The 22,433-nt window shown below is 40.0% G+C and overlaps 1 protein-coding gene across 3 annotated transcripts in view; it reads left to right on the forward strand.

Moving 5' to 3' along the window:
* jmjd1cb (jumonji domain containing 1Cb) overlaps positions 1-22,433 on the forward strand; it is a 146,352-nt gene that overhangs the window by 54,416 nt on the left and 69,503 nt on the right. For all 3 annotated transcript variants that reach the window (XM_020611764.1, XM_020611765.1, XM_020611766.1), the window contains exon 2: positions 6,789-6,977. In XM_020611764.1, coding sequence (XP_020467420.1) covers positions 6,789-6,977 — 189 coding nt within the window. The remainder of the gene's footprint in view (positions 1-6,788; positions 6,978-22,433) is intronic.

Genomic DNA, 22,433 nt, shown 5'->3' on the forward strand with positions numbered 1-22,433 from the left:
ACCATTGGGGGCAATTTGGGGGTTCAGTGTCTTGCCCAAGGACACTTCCACATGTGGTCTGCAGGCACAGAGATTCGAACCTCTGACCCTCCGGTTAGGAGACAACTGCTCTACCTACTGAACCACAGTCGACAGCACAAGGAGAAAGATTCTTTGGCCTATTGCAACAAACTTTGAACTCTTTGGGCAGAACCCTGAGGACTGGAGCATGAATAAAGCCACATACAGAGAGGTCCTTAAAATCCAATGTGCAGAGACCTGCGACTGGGGCGACGGTTCATTTTTCAGGTCACAACAATGATCTGAGTCATACAGCCAGTTCTACACTGCAGGTGACAGACTGGTTAAAAAAAACTAACAAACAAAAGACTGTTTAAATATAAACTTCAGTGGCTGCAGTATCCTGACTTCTGTTACCCTGTATTGGTTAAGCTCCAAAAAGACAGGTTCCTGCCTTTCCTATAATGCAACAAGTAGCACATTTCCAGGTAAAAAGGATAAAGGAGTCTTTTTAGCCCGGCTAGCTTATGTTACCTGTGTAGTCTAGCTCAGTAAATGAGATTAGAGAGCAGAATAGAGCTTACTCTGTGTTTGTTTGTGTGTGTGTGTGTGTGTGTGTGTGTGTGTGTGTGTGGACATGAGTTACAGCAAGACAAGCCTGGGGCTGTGAGATACAGAGGGCAATGTAGTTACATGAAACCTTACGTCATCAAGAAGCATTAAAAACACAACAGCTCCACTGCTGCAGTATAAAAGAAACTGTTGACTAATTCAAGATGGTTGACTCTTCACTTTTAGACCACTGTCAATAAGAAGAAAAAGGCTATAATATACATTTTTCACTTGCAGCTGATCATGCAAATCACAATGTAAAGAGAGCACACAGAGAGATGGATTGCAGATACACAGTCTCTCGGCGGCATCCTTGCCTTTATATCATGTAATATCGTCATCATTATCCCCATCTTTTTAGTGACTACAGCCTCTGTTCTCATATATTCTGGATCAGTACATCTTTTGTCCATTTTTATCTGGCACTCAGTTTAAAAGGCAGCTAGTACTTCTCTCTCTGCATTGGTTGTTTGCTTTAATGCCATGTGCTCATTGGCTGCCAGCGGCCTTTGGTGCAGCCAGTCAGAAAGCAGCTCTGCAGCCATTAGTGATGGGCAGATTATACGCTGCGCACCGCTAAACACACATTCACATATCTACAGTCATATATTGTACATGAACAACCAAAACCAAAGTCACAGAAACACTTTACTATATATACATATCAGTGTACACTCTCAGTAACACCTGACCAACAGAATGCAAGGATCACATTTACTTTAAAGAAGAAATAACTGAAAAAGTTATCAAATGTATTTCATATTTTTCTCTTTTCTAAATATGTTGCAGCAGTGGTCATGAGTGTTTTTCCCATCAACAACCCTCTGATTGGCAAATTCACCACTGTTACAGAGAACCAGATGCTGTACAAAGAATCCAGGGATGGTCATTATTACCATGTGGATGCAGAGGTGTACACTCGTGACGTTCCCTATCATGATTACTTCTACACACAAAAACGATACTGCATCATAAGTAACTCCAAGCGGAAGTGTCGACTAAGGGTCTACACTGATGTGAAGTACAATGGCTATGCCTGCAGATACAAATAAAGCTTTCAAGGCTGAATGGGAGGCACTGGAACTGACTGACCATCAGTGGGCACTGGAGAGTGTAGAGGAGGATCTGATGACCAAGGAGCTGGACACATTTATTGTTATCAAATCCTAGCAGTCTTCTATGACACCTCGTTGACCTAATCCAAAGTCTAAACTTGGCTTAATTGTTGACACTGCTTCAGAGAGAAAGGGGTGAGTGTGCACAGTGTCCTCACTTCCTGGCTGATGTCCTCACTCGTGTGTCTCTGGCCTTGTATCAGCTGTGCACTCGGTGTTCAAACTAGCTGCATCTAAACTCCATTTCGCAAGTGAAAGGCTGGACTCGCACTGACACCATACACAAGAGGATTTAGGGCCATTGTGAAACTTGTTTTTAGTTCTGCCTAGTTTCTTAAATTCAGAATTCTGGCTTTTTAAGTTGACTTTAAAGCGAGAATTCTGAGAAAAAAGTCAGAACTCAGTTTTCTTACAGTGGACTTAAACCCCTTCCAGAGACCCTGTGGTGGAATCAGATTCTTAAAAAAATATTAGCATAACTTGTTTGAACTGGGAATGACTGCTGTATTGAATAGAGGATGCTTAGAACACACCCAGGTGCGGGATTTCCCTCTTTTGTAATTTATGTTGATGTGACCTGTGATGAACGGAAATGGACAAATGACAAAAATTTGGTACATATTTTTGTTTTTCTGCTTCTCGTTATTATTGCTTTAAGGCATAATTTCACTGTAGATCATAGAATAAAAATTGTGGAAATACATTTGAATAATAACATTCCACAGCAGTTCAGTAGTGGCTAAATGTGTATTCATCCTTTTGATTCAGTTTTCAGTTTATTGTTATCAAAGTTATAGACATAATATATATGCATGTTTGTAATTGATTTCACAAGCTATACAATTGTCCTGCCAAGTGAATAAAAGCCACCCTTTACAATAGCTACCATGAATGATAGTGATACTGTTGAACCATAAGTGGTTTCAGTGGGATCTGACAAATCCAGGTAGTGTCAACAGGTGCACTGCTGCAGGTCTCAGGCCCCTTGAAAACCATCATCTCTGGGGCATTTGTCCATCTCTAAGCTCCTGAATCATTCAGCCCCACATAATCTGTACAGTGTGGAGCGGAGTTGTACTGGATATCCTGAGTCTGTGGTCAGGTTCATTCTTGTCTAGGTCAATGTCTTTGATAGGTGCTACTGTATTAGCAGGCCATAAGAACAGAATGACACACTACAGTGTCTGCAGTGACAGTGAGAGCTGATGTTGATCAGATCAGATGCTGCACAGTGCTGTAAGGATAGCATCTGTTGTCCTTTGTTCTCGCTGTTTCTTGGTTCAGCTCACTGTGGCTCTGGTAGGAGCTTGTACTGATTCAGAGCTCTGTGTTTGTCTATCACCAGTGCCCGCTGCTGCCTCCAGTTACTATAGCAACAGACTTACCAGACACAGAGTTTTCATCTTTTCAAGCATGTGTATGTTTTTTTTTAACTGAATATTGACATGAATATGCTGAATATGCTTTCTTTGTGTGCATTTCTTTGTGTGTATGTGTAGACAGAAGTTAGGGTTCTGTTCTTCACTTATTATTGTGTGTGTGTGCTTCCTTATACACATATGCAATGTGTACTGTATATGGAGATGAATGAGATAAATGAGTCGGTGCGGTGCACCCAATATTTACTGCTTAATTGTGCATGTTTGTGGAGAGGTGTTTTAATTTTAAAGTTTTACACACAGCTACAAATTCCTAACCTTATCTATCATAAGTAAGCCCCTACCCCCATTATTATTGCCTAACTTAAACCTAATTAAACCTAATTGTAGCCTGAACACTAACCCTCAAACAGCCTCAAGAAGGTGCAGCGACCAGCTAAAATGATGTCACTTTATAAATATGTTATCACTCCCATAAAACTCACGCTGGTTCCCATAAAGATAGCTTTACACATGCACACAGACCTAAAGTAATTGACGTAACCGCTTTAACAAGAACATCTCACTCTCCCTGACCTTGTTCCTCCTCTTGTGCCTGCAGAGGTAGACTAGGCTGTCTTTTGAGTAAGGACACATAATTATAATAATTAGGAGGATTCAAATTGATCAGGTCCAGCACTGACTCCTAGTATTTAGATTGTCTTCGGTACATAAAATCAGGTGCTCACAGCTTAACTAGGGCAGTGGTGGCCTAAAGGTTAAAGAAGTGAGCTTGTGACCAGGTCACCGCGTCAATCCTTGCACTGGCAAGACTAAATCTGGGTGGGACAGGCAACCAAGCAGTTGTTATCCTCATTAACACCACTGTGGTGCCCTTTGAACAAGGCCCAAGGCTCCAGTGGAGCTTTGCAGTGGCCACAGTCTGCGGTTGCACTGGACAGCTTCCAGTTGTGAATGTGTAACTACATGAATGTGAACAGGGTGTCCCTGAAAAAGATAAATGGCCTCTCAGTGGACCAGCTCTACTTAAATGAAGGTTTAAAAAAAAAACTAACCTGTCACTAATGTTTGTTATGACTGTGCTGTAGAAAATATGGGCAGGGAATGAGTCAGAGAAACCGGTCGTGACAGATGCAGTCCTTTTACACAGTTTACATATTACAGAATTTATCTGGGCAGTGATTTAGTTTGATCATTTAGCAACTTTCAGTCAAATTTTTGATGATATTCTCTCCCTCTTGTACAAACAGAACATCAGTTTGATTTTACAGCATGTCATTTTGCATGCATTTACCCGATAGTGATATTTTTCTATATAGGAAAAAATGTCCTCATTATTGTGATGTTGTAGTTCAACCATCCTTAGTTTTTAGTAGGTACAGCACAAGTGTCTTTATCAGGGCTTAACCACGTTAAGCTGTCAGTCAGCCTGGTGAACACGGTGTTTCTGTCCGCTGTCTTTTCAGCTGACAAGGAGCTGCTGACAGACAGCTGTTTTAATAACAAGAGACGCTGTACTGTCTCATGTCTCGTTTTCAGTGTTAATTCCCAGTTAGACTGTTCTTAGATTGTTGAGTGAAGCACTGGACACAGGCAAACTGTTGAGAACTTAATTTAGTAACTAATAAAAAAAACTATTATTAAAAATAACTACCTGTATGAATCCATATAATTATTAAATGTTTGTTGACCTCCGTAGACAGAGGGGGAAGCTGGATTAGTGATGGAAGGTAGGACTCATGGAGGGACAGATCAGGAGAAAGAACAGAGGAGGTAAGGAGAGTAAACGTGTTAGTAAATTAAGAAAAACTTAGAATTGTTGATCATTTTAAAATCTTTTGGAGTTGACTTAGATTCAGCTCTGACTTTTAGGAAAGAAGTTAAGAGGGTTACTAAAATGAAGTTTCCTATATCCAATTTTAGACTTTTTAGGCCTTCTCTATCATTGCATGCTGCAAAGTATATGGATGCAATGATCCTCTGAACCTGAGCTACTGTCTCAAGTTGGATCCAAACTGTAAATTCCACGAGTCACTTTGTTGAACTTAAGGATAGTTCACCCGGAATATAACAAGATGAAGCAAAACTGGTCATTGAGCCTTCTCTGTGAGGGCAACAGCTCTCTGGAAACTGTACCGAAAGAAGGACATGTACATCATATAGTATTTTTAACCTTAAAATTTGGTTATTAAAATCCATTCAAACGTGTACTCATTAATGACCTGATTTTTGATGGGTTATCTTGTTTGTAGTGTCTTTCGACTGTATTGACAAATATAATAGTTTTTTATTATTTGTAACTTTTAATTAGGTTGGGACTACGAGTGCAAATGAGCTGTTAAGCTAATTCCGGCACATTTACACTGATATTATTGGTGTCATTGTTGACTAATGTGCATTGTCCCACATAAATAAATAAATGGTACATGCTGACTATCTGTGGCATCGTTCTCTCCTCATAGCAGCCTCTCTGCTGGATACAAACCTGTACTGCTGTAGAGCAGCTGTTCAGCCTCCAAGTCCACAAGGATTCAACTCATTTTCATAAATAGAGTGCACTGGACTCAGCCATTAACTGCATAACATTTTTTTTTCTTGTTCACAATGATTTGCATTTTGCAACTCACATTTCTGAGTTTGTTTTCCACTTATTTGACAGGTGTTTGATAAATAGTTGTAAAGTAGTAAATACTCTGTCCATTACTGGCAGATTTTGTTGCAACTATTCAGTATTGTCACGAGTATACAACCTTCTGTGTGTGTGTGTGTGTGTGTGTGTGTCGTCCGTTCCCAATACCTTTAACACACACAGAGAGCAAACCTCGCAGCCGCTTTATTTTGTCATCATGCCTTTTTAAAATACTGCATCTCCAAACTGCCTAATGACCTGCTTAACCAGCACCGATGTCTTCAGGTCACAGAATATGGTGTAACACCAGTAGCAGGCTGAGGCTGAGTACTTCATGCTATCAAAAATAAGTTCTTACCTGAACATGGTTGTTAACAACGGTGTCCCTCAGTAGTTGAGTAGGATCCAGTTGACTCAGTAGTAAACTGGATCCTACAGTTGGGGTAGTTCTCTGTATTTTGCAGCATACTTGAGTTTGTGTGTCACATATCTGTTGAGTGTCTGTGTGTGTTACTGTCTACTGTCTGTTGGAGGAGGTTAGAGTTTTTCTCTGAGGGGCTGTCCATAATCAGACCCATACACTCTGCTGACACACATGACTAAAGTGTTTAGTTGAGGTGTTAGTTTGAGCAGGATAAGTTTGCCATATGACTCCCAAAGCATAATGGAGGGCTAGTGGATCCTGAGCTGTTGTTTAAAGGGCTGGTCTGTGTGTGCCATGGGGCTGAGTAGGAATACCATGTTATTTATAAATGAGCTTGATGTGTCTCTGAGGATGTGGTGTTTAGATGGAGTTGGAGGAGAACTAAATGGGTTATCTGTCTAGCATAAACAGAACATGGTGTGTGGTGGGTTGGTAGATGAGATGTGGAAGGACTGGTTTTGTGTGTCATACAGTGGTTGATATACATGTTAAAGAGAATTGTTCTTTGTCATGTCGAAAGTTTGTATTAACACAGTCAATGTAATACTGTGTCCAAAGAGGAAACTGTTTAAAATGTGAAATGAAACTGCACAATGATACTGAAATTCATCTTTCTGTGTGCGGTGTAGGTATACGTGGAGTTTGACGACCAGGAATGGGATAAGAGAGAGTGGGTCAAGGTCTACGAGGATTTCCAGCTGTTTCTCCTGGAACACCAGCTGGTCTGGGCCAAGAGGAAGGAGGGAGCAGGAGCAGGTGGAGGAGCAGGAGGCCTGCTACAGGGAGCCAAGGCTAAACACATACTGTGGCCTGCCCTGGTAAGACCTTTGTTTTCTGTTTAACAGTCAACCATATGACCAAGCTGTTTATGCAGTTGCACTTTCACCACAATGTTCAACACAAAGTATTGATTACTCTACATCTAAGTACAAAGCCTCAGGATCATCGTGCATCTTCCCTTCATCTCTGTGTTCTTGGAAAATGCATGGCTACCGAATAGCAAACCCGCCACCGTTACTAGCTTTGGTAGGCTCTGCATAGTTTTTGTTCAGCCTGTTGAGATCTTAGTAAATGTCTGAGGGTTTTTGATTGTGTTGTGCTGTGTGTCTGTTGAGCTTCCACCGGGCACTACTTTTTTCTTTTCACTGCATGAAAGTTTTCAGGAACCCAAGAACCATTTAAGAAACTGATTATGTAATGATAAACCTCACAGCTGCTACAATCTGTGTACAGCTTCATTCACACTGGTTACCACTAGATTCAACATTATGAGTATAGGTTTTCATCTGTGTGTGTGTGTGCAAAGGAAAGAGACTGGAAGCAAACAAGGCAAACTTGGAGGGGGTCCAGCAAGAGAAGGAGAGAAGCAATTTAGTGTGCTACTGTATTTGTTTCATTGTGGTTGGGTACTTAAGCAGAAAGAGCTAATCTTCAGGCACTGTGCAGGTTGTCTTTGCTCTATATACAGAGAACAAAAGGGGACCAAAAGGGACCTGAATTTTCTAGTTTAGTTCCTGGGTGCCCATATTTCCCATGTGTATTTGGTCACAGTGCTAGTAGTTGCCAAATATTGCTTTTACTTTTCACAGAGTAAGTAATGTTATACATTTGTTGAAAACAAGTCTGGATTTGTTTGATCCGACTACAACTAAAACAGACTGGTAGACCCACTTGCACACAAGTCTAAAAAAATGGGCTAATTGTCTTGCTTGTCAGTTTTGCACCATCTAAAACAGTCTCCAAGTTGCACCAGTATGAACAGCTTGAGCACTGGTCTGAAAAGATCTGTGTTTGATGTCTTTACAGTACAGAGTCTGTACTCTCAGCTTGCTTACATAGCTGATCTCTTAGTACTGACTGTACATACTGTAGATACTGTGCACTCTGCACTGCTATTATTACACTAAAATGTATTTGGTTGCCTTGTACTCGTACATGGGTAATGACAAAGTTTAACTGAAAAAATGTAGAAAAAATCAACTGGACTTGGTTTTAGGTAGAAGCTGTTTCTCCTCTCATCCAAGAGGCTCCATCAGTTTAATCTAATCTAATCTAGCTCTCAAGTTACAACGCAGGTCTTGTCAATGGAGCTAGTCGATGTCATGTATTTGCATAAGTCTGGCCAAGGTGATCCTTCTTCAGGAGATTTATCCATGATGACGCAGCTGTGTGAGGGCTGATCAACACCTGCCCTTTTGTACCTGCATTGCACAAAGGTCAGGTGTGTGGCAGTGGGGGCTGCCCGACGAATGCATGGTTGACGGAGGTTCAATTACAGTAGGGAAGCAATGGTAAAATAAAAATAAAGTCATTCCTTTTATGGGCCAGAATTGTTGGTAGGTTCGGTGGTTAATCATTTTGCAGATATGAATGTAGTTGAACTACCAGCAAACTACTGCATAATGTAGTTAAACTACCAGTTTAATCACATGTTTTCACTACTCCCCAACACTGCTGCGTGGTAGTGTAGAGGGTGTGTTTACACTGCCAGACCTAAAGGGTTACGGATTAAATTTGGACAGCTTCTGAATGTGAAATGTATAGTGATGTGACTGTCGGAGTGAAGCGGCAGCTGTCTGATATAGTGGTTTTAAGTGCAATGTCTCAATCTGTTTTGTGTGTGTCATTATCAGTGAGCACATCAGCACTCTGATGCCGAGTCTGCACTGTCTCTGTCATCACACACACACATGCTTTGGTGTGGTGGTAGTGTGGTTGCTGTGGTGCTTTTGTTGTCTGGATGTCACACTGTTTCTCACACAGTGTCATACACACTTCAGATGACGGTGGTCTGTGTAGGCACACTGATGCTGAACATGTGTGTTTGTGGCTGTTTTAGTCTGTTGGAGCTGAATGTTCTTGTGTTTGTCTCTGGCTCAAGGATTTGGTTAATAAATGTTTGAAACTGATGGCAGTTAGTTTTAGATATGAATGTTGTGTGCGTGTGTGTGTGTGTGTGTGTCTGTGTGTGCCTGGCAGTGGCTGCAAGCGTGTGCATGAAAATGTGATTCACTGTTTTGATTATGTAATAGCAGAGTGCACAGCACCATCTGGCACACGCATGGGAGATAAGAGTTCAAAGACTTCCACTCTATATTTTTTTCTCTGGTTGTTTTTCTCTCTGTCTGACTCCTCCTCCTGCTTTTGCACTCATTTGTCACATCACTGCCTCCCTTTGCTATTGTCATAGCAACTACATCAAAATCTAGCCCAGCAACACACATACAAGTAGGAACTGATGCTGAAGCAGGGAATCTGTCTTTTAGAAAATGTTCTCGTAGGGGTTCAATTGTAATTGATGACAACAAAATAAGATTAAATGAATTCCAAATTATATGTTAAACAGAGAAACATCTGAGAAGTATTTTTTTTCCCCTTTATTCTTTTACTCAACCCTGAATCTCTTCACACATACACAGGCCCACACTGAAATACTAATGCTTTGTGCTGCTCTCTAGCACTTCTGTTGTGTTGCTGGGTATATAACACATTGAATTAATACAATTAATGCATTTGTTTGTTCACAGATGTAATTGACTAAATAATGCTCATGTTAAGATGATTTATTTCATCCAAGTACATTTAATATCATGCCATGATGTCATTTTCAGCATGCCGACTATATTCTAAACAAAATAATATATGAATGAGAATTAGTTTTAAATGGAGCAAGTACCAGATGGTTAACAACATTAAGGTGGTCTGGAATTATTTGTGCCCTGTTCGTTCACATAAACTCATTATATTGTACAGCAACAGATTTATACATAAACTCATTATATTGTACAGCAACAGCTTTATACTTATTATACTTGACCTGTTTTCAGTTACTGTTATTGACCTTTTATTTCAATCACTTTTACACCACTGTCGGTGAAAGTCAACACTTGTTCCATCCATTTTCTGCTGATTATCAGGAGCTGGGTTACCATGGCAGCAGATTTAGATAGATAGTTCACATGTCCCCTTCCCCAGCATTGTTTCCCAGCTCCTCCTGGGCAATGAGATTTATGGTATAACCTCTCTAGTGGGTTTTAGGTGCAGTTGAAGTCACAAGATTAGGTTTAGGGATGAGCCAGTGGACAATGCCATCGTCCATCACCAATAGCTGACAGGCATCACAATGGTGATCCGGCATTGTGATATAAATTAGTAAACTCCTTGATTTAAATTGATCACAGCACAAAATTAAACTTGTTAAGTCTGTGACATGCTGCACCTGATGGAGAAACAGATAATGCAGCTATCTGCTGTTAGACAAAGATTGTTTATGAGGTAAAGAGGCATCAATCTCCTTAACACCACTGAATAATCAGAATGAACTGAGTGGTTTTTCTGGGGTCCCAACAACTCCAACAGAGTGAGACATCTTCACTGGTAAAACCATCAGCTGATCTCACATTGATGATGGCAATGTAGCACATTTTGCAGGGTTGTGTAGCCTACACACAGATGGTCATGTAGAGCTGTCATCTGTTATCTTTTATATTACATAAGAACAAATCCTACACCTTTATTAGGGTTTTTTTTTTTACCAAAGTACTGCCGCATGGGCAAAGGGGTACTTTTAGTGGTGACCCCAAGAAGTTAGTATTTGGTAGCTTTGCCTTTAAATTTTTGAACTTAGGTTAAACTTTTCATGATTTCTTCTAATAAGTTGCTGGAATTTTCACCCATTCCTCCTGAACTGGTAAAACTCAGTCAGTTTTATAGGCCTCCATGCTCAAACACGCTTTTTTCAGTTCTTCCCACATATTTTCTATTGGACTGAGGTCAGGGCTTTGTGGTGGCCACTCCAATACCTTGACTTTGTTGTCCTTAAGCCATTTTGCCACAACCTTGGAAGTCTGCTTGGGCTCATTGTCCATTGGAAGACCCACTGTGACCAAGCTTTAACTTCCTGGCTGATGTCTTGAGATGTTGCTTCAATATATCCACATCATCTTCCTCCCTCATGATGCCATCTATTTTGTGACGTGCCCCAGTCCCTCCTGCAGCAAAGCACCCCCACAACATGATGCTGCCATCCCTGTGTTTCCCTCCAGACATAACGTTGGTCATTATGGCCAAACCTTTAAGTTTTTGTTTCTTCAGACCAGAGGACATTTGTACAGAAATCAAAATCTCTTTCCCCATGTGCACTTGCAAACTGCAGTCTAGCTTTTTTATGGCATTGGTGGAGCAGTGGATTCTTCCTTGCTGAGCAGGGTGTATCGATGGAGAGAATGGATATCTGCAGCACAAACCAAAAAGCCAAACCAGGCAGTGGATTCACAGACATTATGATGAGTACATGAAATTCATTATTGGTTTGTCTCTGTATAGGATTAGTGGAAATTAACAAAAACACTGGTCTTTTAAGCTCAGAGTTGAAAGTTCTTAGGAAGCCTGATTTTCTTTGTGAAACACTATCAGGCTGTGAAGACTGCTGCTGATTGTTATTCATACATTTACTGAGAAAGAGACAGATTTATGGTCAGACACAGGTTAGTCCTCATGCAGACGGGCAGACCCAGCAGATTGCATGCCCAGTTATTACATCCTTACGTAACTAAACCCCTGTGACCTCCACAGCCTAACACAGTCTCTCTATTTTCTCAGTTATTCATGGTTGTTGCTGCCTGACTTTACTCTTCTGATGTCTCTCTCACACTTTTTTTTATTCTGATTCATTTTTCCTCTTATATCACTCTTTTTCTCAGCTTTTGTCTAAGGCCTGTAGAATTTAACGTATTATTGGAAAATATGGGTTTCTATTCTACACTGATGTGTTTGCATGAGTCTGTTTGAAGCCTTGTTATGTTTTGTAATACAGTACACCAGTATGGTATTTTGGAGCCAGTGCATGATATTCCTCAAATTATCTGCCTTGAAGCTTTATGCTGTTATTATATTTGGACATATTATGGTCTAATTAACAATCCTAAACACAGACATATCCACTTAGAAATGTGGAAGTTGTAGTTAGCTAACATTTGGTACTTTACTTTTTAAGCACCAAATTATACCACAGATTTATTCATTTTTTAGAATACAGTCGTTAAATCCCTTTTTAAATGTGATATCTGATAATAGCCATAAATGGATGCATCTCCAGCTGCTCAGCGTGTAATTGCTCACTTTATTAATATATCATAGAGACAGGTGAAGTTATGCTAGTTCTCCTCCTGAATAGCAAATTAGCTGTGAAGAATAAATGCAGTTAAGCAGCCTAATCACAGCAGATTGGAAACACAGGGATGGATGCAGTAGAAGGATGTAGAGGAACAGAGAGGAAGGGCTGAATGAAGTAAGCAACATCTTAGCTGATATGCAGCAAAGTGTGCATCTGGTTTCCTGTTGTAAAATTGATAATTGCTTCAGTGAAGCTAATGATAGCAGCAGCAGTATTGGTAGAAGAACATGCAATGCTATTACTCGTAACAGCTGCAGTAGGCGTAGCAGTCAGAGGATGTAGTAATCTGATAACCTGTACTGGAATTGGAAAAGGTCCAGATAAAATGATCAACTACAGTGACCAGGAAAAGTAAGTGAACTTTATTTTCCTGGTTTTTGGCATACATTGGTCATAAAATGCGACCTGATCTTCATCAAATTCACAAATATCAACATATACAGCCTAGGGGCTGTATATGTGCACACCATCAAATGTAGACACCTCACAAGTTATATTTTGTTAGTCTGTATTTTAATTAGTTACAACCAGTATCCAGTGCTCTGAGTACACTAAGTACAAATCACTGGTCACTTTGCTGCGGACTAACAGTGAGTTAGCTACAGTTGGAGACCTTGTTCTGGTATTTTCAATCACCTCTGAAGGTAGAATTAGCTTTATTGGCCAGGTGTGTCGAACACACGAGGAATTTGACTCGGGTACATTGGCTCTCAATGTGCATGTACGTATCCCCATGCAAGGGGCAAGTGAACAGTAAACCAGCATAAGGCTGTGTAATATAACTAAATAAGCAGTATTAACAGGCAGTAAATGATGCAGACAGACAAGGAATGCTCACTGTGAAATGGGATAAGTAGGAATAAAGATACTTAGTACTTAAAACTAGAGACCTGTATGGATCTGTATAATCTATACGGGGTATATTTACAGGTGTTGCATTGAGGGTTATTGTCCAGTCATACTGTTGTTGGTTAAGTGTCCATCAGAGTGATGGCCCAGGGGAAGAAACTGTCCTTGTGCCTAGTTGTCTTGGTGTACAGTGACCTGTAACACTGTTTATTTAGTAACACTGTTTATTTAGGTCATTTGGGCTACAGTGACCTGTAACACCGTTTATTTAGTAACACTGTTTATTTAGGTCTTAATACCTTTCTGTAAAATGAACTTTGTACTATTTGACTTTTAGAAAGTCCAAACATTTTATATTTGATACTCCACAAAATGACAGGTTTTCAGATAAAAGTTATTAGAAGTATTAAAGGTTTTAAGAGAAGGTGTGCAAAAATGTTTTGTTGTTATTTGAGTTTTCCTTAATTCTTGAAATGCATGGTGCATAGAAGAACCTGTCTTTGTAAAGAAAGCAGTTGAATGAAATACAGTATAAAATCAACACAATTATTATTTTAAGGGTTATGTCACAAACTATTAGCTGAGGGCCAAGAATCTGACCAAACATACAGTGATTGTTAAAAGCATGCAACTACTCAAAAATACCAACCTTTGTAACTGAAACATGGATTTTGTGATTAGTTTTACTGCTAGTAACCAGAAATGATCTGTTAATCAGCTGTTGGAGGTCAGTATTGATCATCAGTAACCCACGCCAGTTGAGTGTGTGTTTGTGTGTGTGTGTGTGTGTACATGTGCACGTACTGTATATGGTTGTTTTCCAGAGAACACAGACCTTTATGTGACATTCATGTCTACACAGTAACACACCACACAAGCATATCAACGCTTGCTTTGGGAATACATTTACCACACACACAGTACATTTATTCATTGTCTGCACTTCAGTAGAGACACGGATGCATGCACAAAAATACGAATACACACGTGCACACAGTCGCACACCCAGAGCAAGTCTGTCACCATTCGTCTTTCCTCTCAATATTGTTTGTGTTCACAGGGGAGGAAGTGTCCATTTGCTTCACTTCTGTGTGAGTAGAGGAAATGAGTCTTCTCTGGGTTTCCTGTCTGCCAAACGACCGATAAGGTGTTTAGTGAGGCTGCTGCCTATTTTTTCACTCTCCATGTTCCTCTCTCACATGGTGTCTCATATACAGTAATGGTTGAGTAAAAAAACAGATTTCAATATGTGGATGCTGTTTCCCAAAAATAAACCGACATTCAGAAACCAGGTGGGAAAATAAAAGTACACCCTTCCTTTTGCCGCAGTCTTTAAGAGAATAAACAGCCAAGTGTTACTGATCATTGTTGCTAATGATCAGTCGGTCATTTAGAAGTGTGACAACCTCTGTAAAAGCAGAACATGTGGCAGTTTGGTGTTCTGGGGCATTGAGTTGCATGTCTGCATCAGACCAAGAAAAAAAAGGACATCAGCCATGACCTCAGACAAGCAATTGTCACTGCTCATCAGTCCACAAACAGTTATGCATGTCTGCATCAGACCAAGAAAAAAGGATATCAGCCATGACCACAGCCACCTCCAAACAGTCTGAGATTCATCGTTCTACAGTGAGAAAGACTGTTTACCAATGAGACAGGTGCTGGTCCTCTCAGGAGCGGGTGTCCCAGCAAATTCAGTCCAAGGTCAGATTGTTTAGTTGTCAGAGATGTAAAGAAAAGCCCAAAAGCTACATCATGTGATCTACAGGCCTCTCTGTAAGCATATTAAATGTTTATGCTCATAACAGTACAACTGGAAAAAGACTGAACAAAAGTTGACTTTCACAAAAAGGTGTCAAGGAAAAAGCCCGTTCTCTCCAAAAAGCATGACTTGCATCTAAACAAACTAGAGCAATTCTGGAACAATATCCTTGGACTAATAAGACCAAAGTGGAGCCGTCTGGTCATCCTGCACAGAGCCATGTTTGGTAAAAACCAAACACCATGAACACGCCATACCAACTGTCAGGACTGATGATTTGGGCTTGTTTCGCAGCCATAGGATTTTTTGTTTTTGTTATGTTTTGGTTTTATGCCTTGAGACCATTCATAGTGAAACAATCACACAATTAAAAGTAATGTTCCTTTAAAGAAAAAATCCGATTAAAGCATCAAAGTTCACATATATATTTCACTGCACAGCCTCCAGCAGAGGAAAGCTTCCAGTCACTGAGACGACAATGAACTCCACTTCATACCAGAATATTGTTGACACAAATGTGAGGCCATCTGTCCAGCAGCTTAAGCTGATCTGAAGCAGAGTGGGCCAACATTTCTCCAAAACAATTTGAGACTGATCAACTCCTGCAGAAAACATTTGTCAAGTTATTGTTGCTAAGGGTGGCTCTACATCTTACTGAATTGTAGGGCGTACTTTTATTTTCTCACCTGGTTTCTGAATGTAGGTTTACTTTTGGTAAACGGTAACCACATACTGAAATCTGCTGTATTTTTGTTGACAGAACAGTTTTTAGCCCCTGATTAATAAAAGCAGAGAATTGAAGGACGGTGTACTTTCTTTTTTACCATGACTCTATCTGAAATCTAAATGCTGTGGCTTTACTGTAAATGTTGAAATACTTAATTGGGAAATTGTAATATTGTGTTGCTCCCAGTCTAAAAAGAACTTGAAAAGTTCCAGAATAAGGTTTAGTCTCACTTGTCCAACTCTTCAAGTCTGTGTTGCCCAGCGACAGGCCCAAAACATCACTGCTCTAGAGGAGATCTGCATGGAGGAATGGGCCAAAATACCAGCAACAGTGTGTGAAAACCTTGTGAAGACTTACAGAACATGTTTGACCTCTGTCATTTCCAACAAAGGGTCTATAACAAAGTATTGAGATGAACTGTTGGTATTGACCAAATACTTATTTTCCACCATAATTTGCAAATAAATTCTTTAAAAATCAGACAATGTGATTTTCTTTTCCTCATTCTGTCTCTCATAGTTGAAGTATACCTATGATGTAAATTACATCTTTTTAAGTGGGAGAACTTGCATAATTGGTGGCTGACTAAATACTTTTTTGCCCCACTGTATATGTTCTTTTGTATATAAAAGTTGTACCATGTTAATCATGAGAAATGAACATGCAGTATTTAGCACAAAGACATGAGATCATTGTATGAGATCAACTTTATTTCAGTGCTGCTTTTCAGACTTTTAACCCAACATTAGCATAGGTTGTGATGTATAGTCATAATTGGCCCCTATGGCAAGATCGTAGAAGTGCATGTTGTGAATATGTAACGTATCGGTCTCTCACAGTAGTTTCAATGTGTTGGTTTATCAAATATGGTTCCTTATCTCTGTACTGCTGATGTTGTTTTGCTGTCTTTGGGGAATTCTGACAAGTTTGAATAATTTTGTTATACTTAAGTCATCAAGTTATGCTTAATGATTAACTTTGTTGCATTGGCTGCAAATACCTTTTTTTCCCCACAAAGCGATGGATGGAATGTAGCATTTCATCAATGAGCACATTTACATGGACATAAGTATCTTTGATCCTACTCAGCATATGGTGTTTACATGGAACACAGAGAAATCTGGATGTGTACTGTATATCCCCGTACACATGATAGAACCTAGCATTCTGGTTTTTGATAACGGCTACATCTTCGGCCTCATCAGCTGGTTCATCTTCTGTATCTATTTACATGAACATATAATAATTAGTGTTAGGTCACTGTATTTGGTTTTTCTAAATGTAGAAGAGTGTAGTCTATACACTCCAATGTGAATAACTGTTAAGCTACCTGGAGGGATGTATTGCCATTGGACGTTCGGTGTCCATTTCCCAGCCAAAGCTGACATCAACTCGTCCTCTGCAGTGCAAAGTACTCAGTCACCAAGCATATCCTCCAGGATTTTGAGGAATTTGAAAGTTGCTGGACTAGACCCCCTTCTTTTGTTGTATGTTTGGCCAAGCAGTAGTTTTACTTTAGAATATTCCACAGTGGTCTGTCTTGTTCCACTGTTGAGAAACCGGCATCCTGTAACTTATCCTCTACAGATTTGAAGAGGTCAGCATTACTATGCTTTCCACCATTTAGACACAATTCCATCAGTTTGTTTTCCCAAAAGTGAGAAGTTTTTGATCCCGACATTAAGTCACTTGGATGCTGCAGCCACGTCTGCACAGACGGCCAGGAACGTTCATAAACATGGATAAAACATGTACATGCAACAGTATCCTGATTTCTTTCTGAGCACTCCACCTAGCATATTTGTGTCTTTCCAAACTGAGATGAGTTTATCTGGATTTTTGAAATGGGTTACTACAAAAACTCTATCATAACTGGCAGTACTCACGTCCATGTAAACACACTCAGCTATAGCTCTGGTTTTCTTCAGTTGCCGATTCTTGGACTATTATTTGAACAAGAAAAGAACCCACTTTCTTTCATTATTTTCAGTAGATCTGGGTTGCAGCTCACCAGTCAGATACAGTTTCTTGCCTTGTTGAATCCCTTTCTGTGAGCCAGTTGTTGCCTAGCAACATAAACGAGACATTTGGAGGCTCGGGAACTAATATAGCCTACTTTATGATGTTTAAAATAAGAAGACAAGATTTGTTCATATAATAAATCCTGTAAAATCAGTTAGACAGATAACTCTGGTGTGCTATTATAATAGTCATGTGAACTTGAAATACACATTTGATAGCAGTCTTCCTGGCCTGTGGTCTCCCCTGTCATCAGCCACAGGTTCACTGTTAATGTGGCTTACACCAAACCAGGACAGCCGCACACACTCTGGGTGTGGTTTATACATATTATAGTTTCTGTGTCTGCTGTGATAATGCTGCTTAGGAAACATAACTTTGTCAAATCGTGATTGAATAAGGCTGTATTATACACTGTGGATTAGCACATTGCTGCTAATTCAGGTGTAGATAGCCATGAGTAAGTGAACATAGTGAACACGCTGTGACTGTATCCGTGCATGCTATATACCAGCTCATATCGGATGCAGACACACACAAACACACTTGCTGACTCCATCACTCCCCCTGTTCTCTGTGTCCACTCCCACTACTCTGATCTCCTTGGTATGTGGGTAAATCCCACTTCCCATATTTGATCATTCCTAGCTTCTCAATCCTTGCTCAACCTCGAAGTCATTCCGCTCTGCCATCTTGAAGGTTGTCCCAGAGCTCTTGTTTCTGCTCTGAGGAGCAAGGAGCCATGAGCAAGGATACAAGATACAAAATTATTTATGGACTAACATACACCTTTATCAGAAATTAGTAGGTGATTGGACATGCCAGATAACGGATCAGAGGAAAGGACATCTCATGCCTGTATAAACACATTCTTTCGATTCCTTTTTCTTTGTGTCTTTTCCTCCCATTTTACATGGACGGGACTAAGATGCAAGTGAGGGAAATGTGGATGCAATTAAGGAGACTGGGATTTACCCTTTGTGTCATGTGGCTTGTGATGACCACTCACTCACTCACTCTCTCACACACACACACATACACACACACACACGTGCTATTACTGGAATAATAAGGGCAGTAGGTTTCAGAGAATCATAGAGGTGGGTAGTACAGTATACTGTAGCTGAGAGACGCCATGTTCTGTCCCATTTTCACTTGGATCTGTCAGACGGTGTGTAAACATTGTCCATTCAGTGTCATTTTAGAAAATCTCCTTCCTCCCCACCTTCTTAAGACTGCAACTCACTTTGTTACTAAGTATTTGAGTATACAAATTTGCATTCATGGTGGCATCAGCTTCCCTATTGTACTCATGCAGCCTCATAGCAGTGCACGCCCACCTCTGTGTTTCATGGTCAGCATAATGCAGTGACTGTGGTAGTCCTGGCCAGGTCCATGACAAAACATCCTGCACCCCATCTGATCCACACTTATTTATATTCGTTTCATCTGACTAAGAATGTGCTGCTAGTATTCATCAGGCTTTTTTTCTTGTTCTTTGGCAAAGTTTAGCCTGGCAGTTTGGCAACATTTTGTCTGTAATGCTTTCTTTTTGGATGCCATAGAGGTTGATTTCTGCAATGTCTTTCACTCTGTTGCTCACTAAAACACCCGTTTCCACAGATAATCCTTGTGCAAAGTCAGGAGTGAATTGTACATGTGGTCATTTTTGAGCATGTGCTCACTGTACCTTCTGTGATGGCTCTTCCTATACCTCCTAACCACTGCAGCTGTGTTTGTCCCATCTTTATAAGCTCTCACAATCTGATTTGTTTACTTATTCAGGCACTTCCTTGCAGTGTGGAGCCATATTACATTGGACACAATCCAGGCCAAAACTGATAAAGCTGTGGTGTTCACGTGCTCTTTTGTGACCATGTTCATCTGACTAGCCCATTTCAGTGCAGTTTTTGTAACCTGTTGGAACATAGTAAACAATATTCATATAGATTTAATGTGGTACTGTCTTAATAGTTTAAAAGCTGAATCAGATGATTAAACCAGAGCAACTCTTAACTATAATGCAACATACATTCAAGTGTCAGAAAGATTGAAAATACATTACAAACTAGTGTAAAAGAAATGGCACTGTTTGCCTGCAAGTGGTTGCTTGTGATCAAAAGCAGCTCCAACTTTTAACTTTAAAGTTTAAAGGTGCACGTTATAGTTTTAGAAGAAATTTTAACTAGAGGAGGAAAATCTTAACTGATTTTCATGCCTAAACAGACTAAATAAGTGTCAGAGGATATTGCTGTTCGAAATGTCATTGCTTTGTGTCTTAGTGATGTTTAACATGTCCACTCTCCACTATTCCAACAGTCTCTGATCAAATCAAACACAAGGGCCTTGTGCTGGATTGGTGTAAAGTGAACGGATATTTCTCTGTTCACTCGTCTCAGTTTCCTTGGCCAACTTTTCTTTGCACATTTGGATAGTGACATCCTCACTGCATTAGCAATGTAATGTACACTGACAGAAGATGCTGACGTCTTGCTTTCTCATGCCCAAAGGACAGAACGTGAATGCCTGTTAGCTGTCCCTTGAGCTCTGTCACTTGTTGACATTAAACCACAATGGCTGTCAGTGTTGCCATGACAGTGATGTCAAGCAGGGAAACGATTACATTTAGCCTTAATCTTGATCATTGTAACAGTCTCCAAATAGACTACAGGATATTCATGAAAAAAATAATTTATTGATAAGTATAAAAAAAAAAATCAAAGTTTTTTCAAAGTGGGAAACACATTTCATTACATTGTATTATTGCATTCCTAATACGAGTTGGTTCCAGATTGGTTTGCTGTCCAGTCTGGATCTGGACTGTTGTGTGGATTTCAAGAAGCCTAGACTGTCCCATTAAGGTTGATTGTGGCTGTTTTTCTAGTATTTGTCTGACTGGTGTTTTTACAGTGCTTAGGAGCTGGAACAACAGTTTTATTTTACACTGATCAGTAGGTCTCACTCTCTGTCCTCTGTTTGTTCCCCTAAATGATGTGACTTTAGTACTGGAAGTGTAATCAAAGTATTACACAACAGTGGAGGAAATAATGAAGCAATGCTGTTACATGACTTCTTGGCACATGTGTGTGTAACATCAACCAACCTTAACAAAACAGCAGAACTTGTCTGTTATTGTTTGTTCACTGATTCTGATAAAAGCCATTTCTTTGAAATATTTGCTCGTGCTGGTATGGATACAGGGTTTTATTTTGTGATTCAAAAGCAAAAGAAAAGCAAAGTTAAATTTTCTTGCTATAGCCGCACTATCTTTTTTCTTCCAGCTAGGCTGAAAAGCACTGTTTAATAACTCATTGACAGCCTGTAGCTTCCCCAGGTCTGACTTGGGATCGGATCTCATCTGACATGAGAGAGAACCCCAGAGGAGACGACTGACAAAAGGAGAGAAAGAAGCAGCCTAGTGGACAGAGGACAAGAGAGTGACCCAGACAGAGAGGGAGAGAGATTATTTTACAGAGTATAGCCCTCCCCCTTCCCTTGTGCACACTAAACCTGTGTGTGTGCAGTTGCATCTCTGATCCTGGTATTACATCATCTCTCTGTCTCCCAGGGAACATGGAGTGCTGTGTGAACTCATTAAAGACACTCTGTGCAGACTCTCATCAAAGACACAAAGTGAATTCCAATGACCAGATGACACCCAAGGGCACACACACACACACACACACACAGAGAGAGAGAGAGAGAGAGAGAGTGTGTGTGTGTGTGTGTGTGTGAGAGAGAGAGAGAGAGAGAGACAAAGTGAACAAAGGGATGGGAGAATGGAGGAGAGTGGGAATGTCATCATGCCAGAAAATGAAGGAAAGAATGTTAATAAAACATTCTCAGCTCTTGCTACTTGCTACTTGCTTCACATTTTCATTGGCCTTTCTTGCTGTCAACCACTGTAAATTCTCCAGTGTTGTCAATAGACTGTTTGCCTTCAGCATCATTGGCCAAGCTGCGAGGGTTTTTTAAAGGAGCACGCCTTGGCAGGTTCATGTGGCCAGAACATTACTTTTGTATTAATAAGAATTATTATTGTAACAGTTTATTGATGATGATTATAAAAGTTATTCTGAATGTGTCCGTACTCCTGAAAAGGAGGTGTGAAATGCTTACTGCAGTGCTGGTTGGCAGCCATCAGTGGTCTCGTATAAATCACCACTGCAGACTGATATATCCCTTAATCATAAGCTGAAATGATTAGTTAACAGATTAGTCAGTTGTCAGAAACTGAATCGGCTATTTTGATAAGTGATTTATGATCACTGTAGCAGTTTGCCGCATGAATGTGTCATGTGTACTCAGAGGTTAGTCTCAGGAAGACTGAAGTAAAGGGATACAAAGTATAAAGAGAACAGGGAAAATTCACAGCTGTTCAAAAAGTATCCACACTTGCATGTTGCTATTTGGTGCTATCAATTGTTGCATTTAATTTGTATTTGAGTTTGCTTTGTGTATGAATGTCTGCTGTATATATAACTTGCCTTACCTTGTGTGACTATAAATTGAATATACCTGTATTTGTGTTGTTTTGTTTGCTAAAACAAGCCATATGAGACATCACCCTGGGCTTTAGGAAACCGTGAAAGAAATTTTTCACTGTTCTCTGGCATTTTTATAGACCAAATGTGTAATCAGTTAACCAAGACAGTAATTGGTAGGTGAACTATTTAATGAAAGACCAACAAAGAACATAGGACATGCACATCCAAAACAAAACATTTTACAGGTGCTGAACC

Source organism: Monopterus albus, unplaced genomic scaffold (genome assembly GCF_001952655.1).
Source record: "Monopterus albus unplaced genomic scaffold, M_albus_1.0 scaffold117.1, whole genome shotgun sequence".
Classification (NCBI taxonomy): Eukaryota; Metazoa; Chordata; class Actinopteri; order Synbranchiformes; family Synbranchidae; genus Monopterus; species Monopterus albus.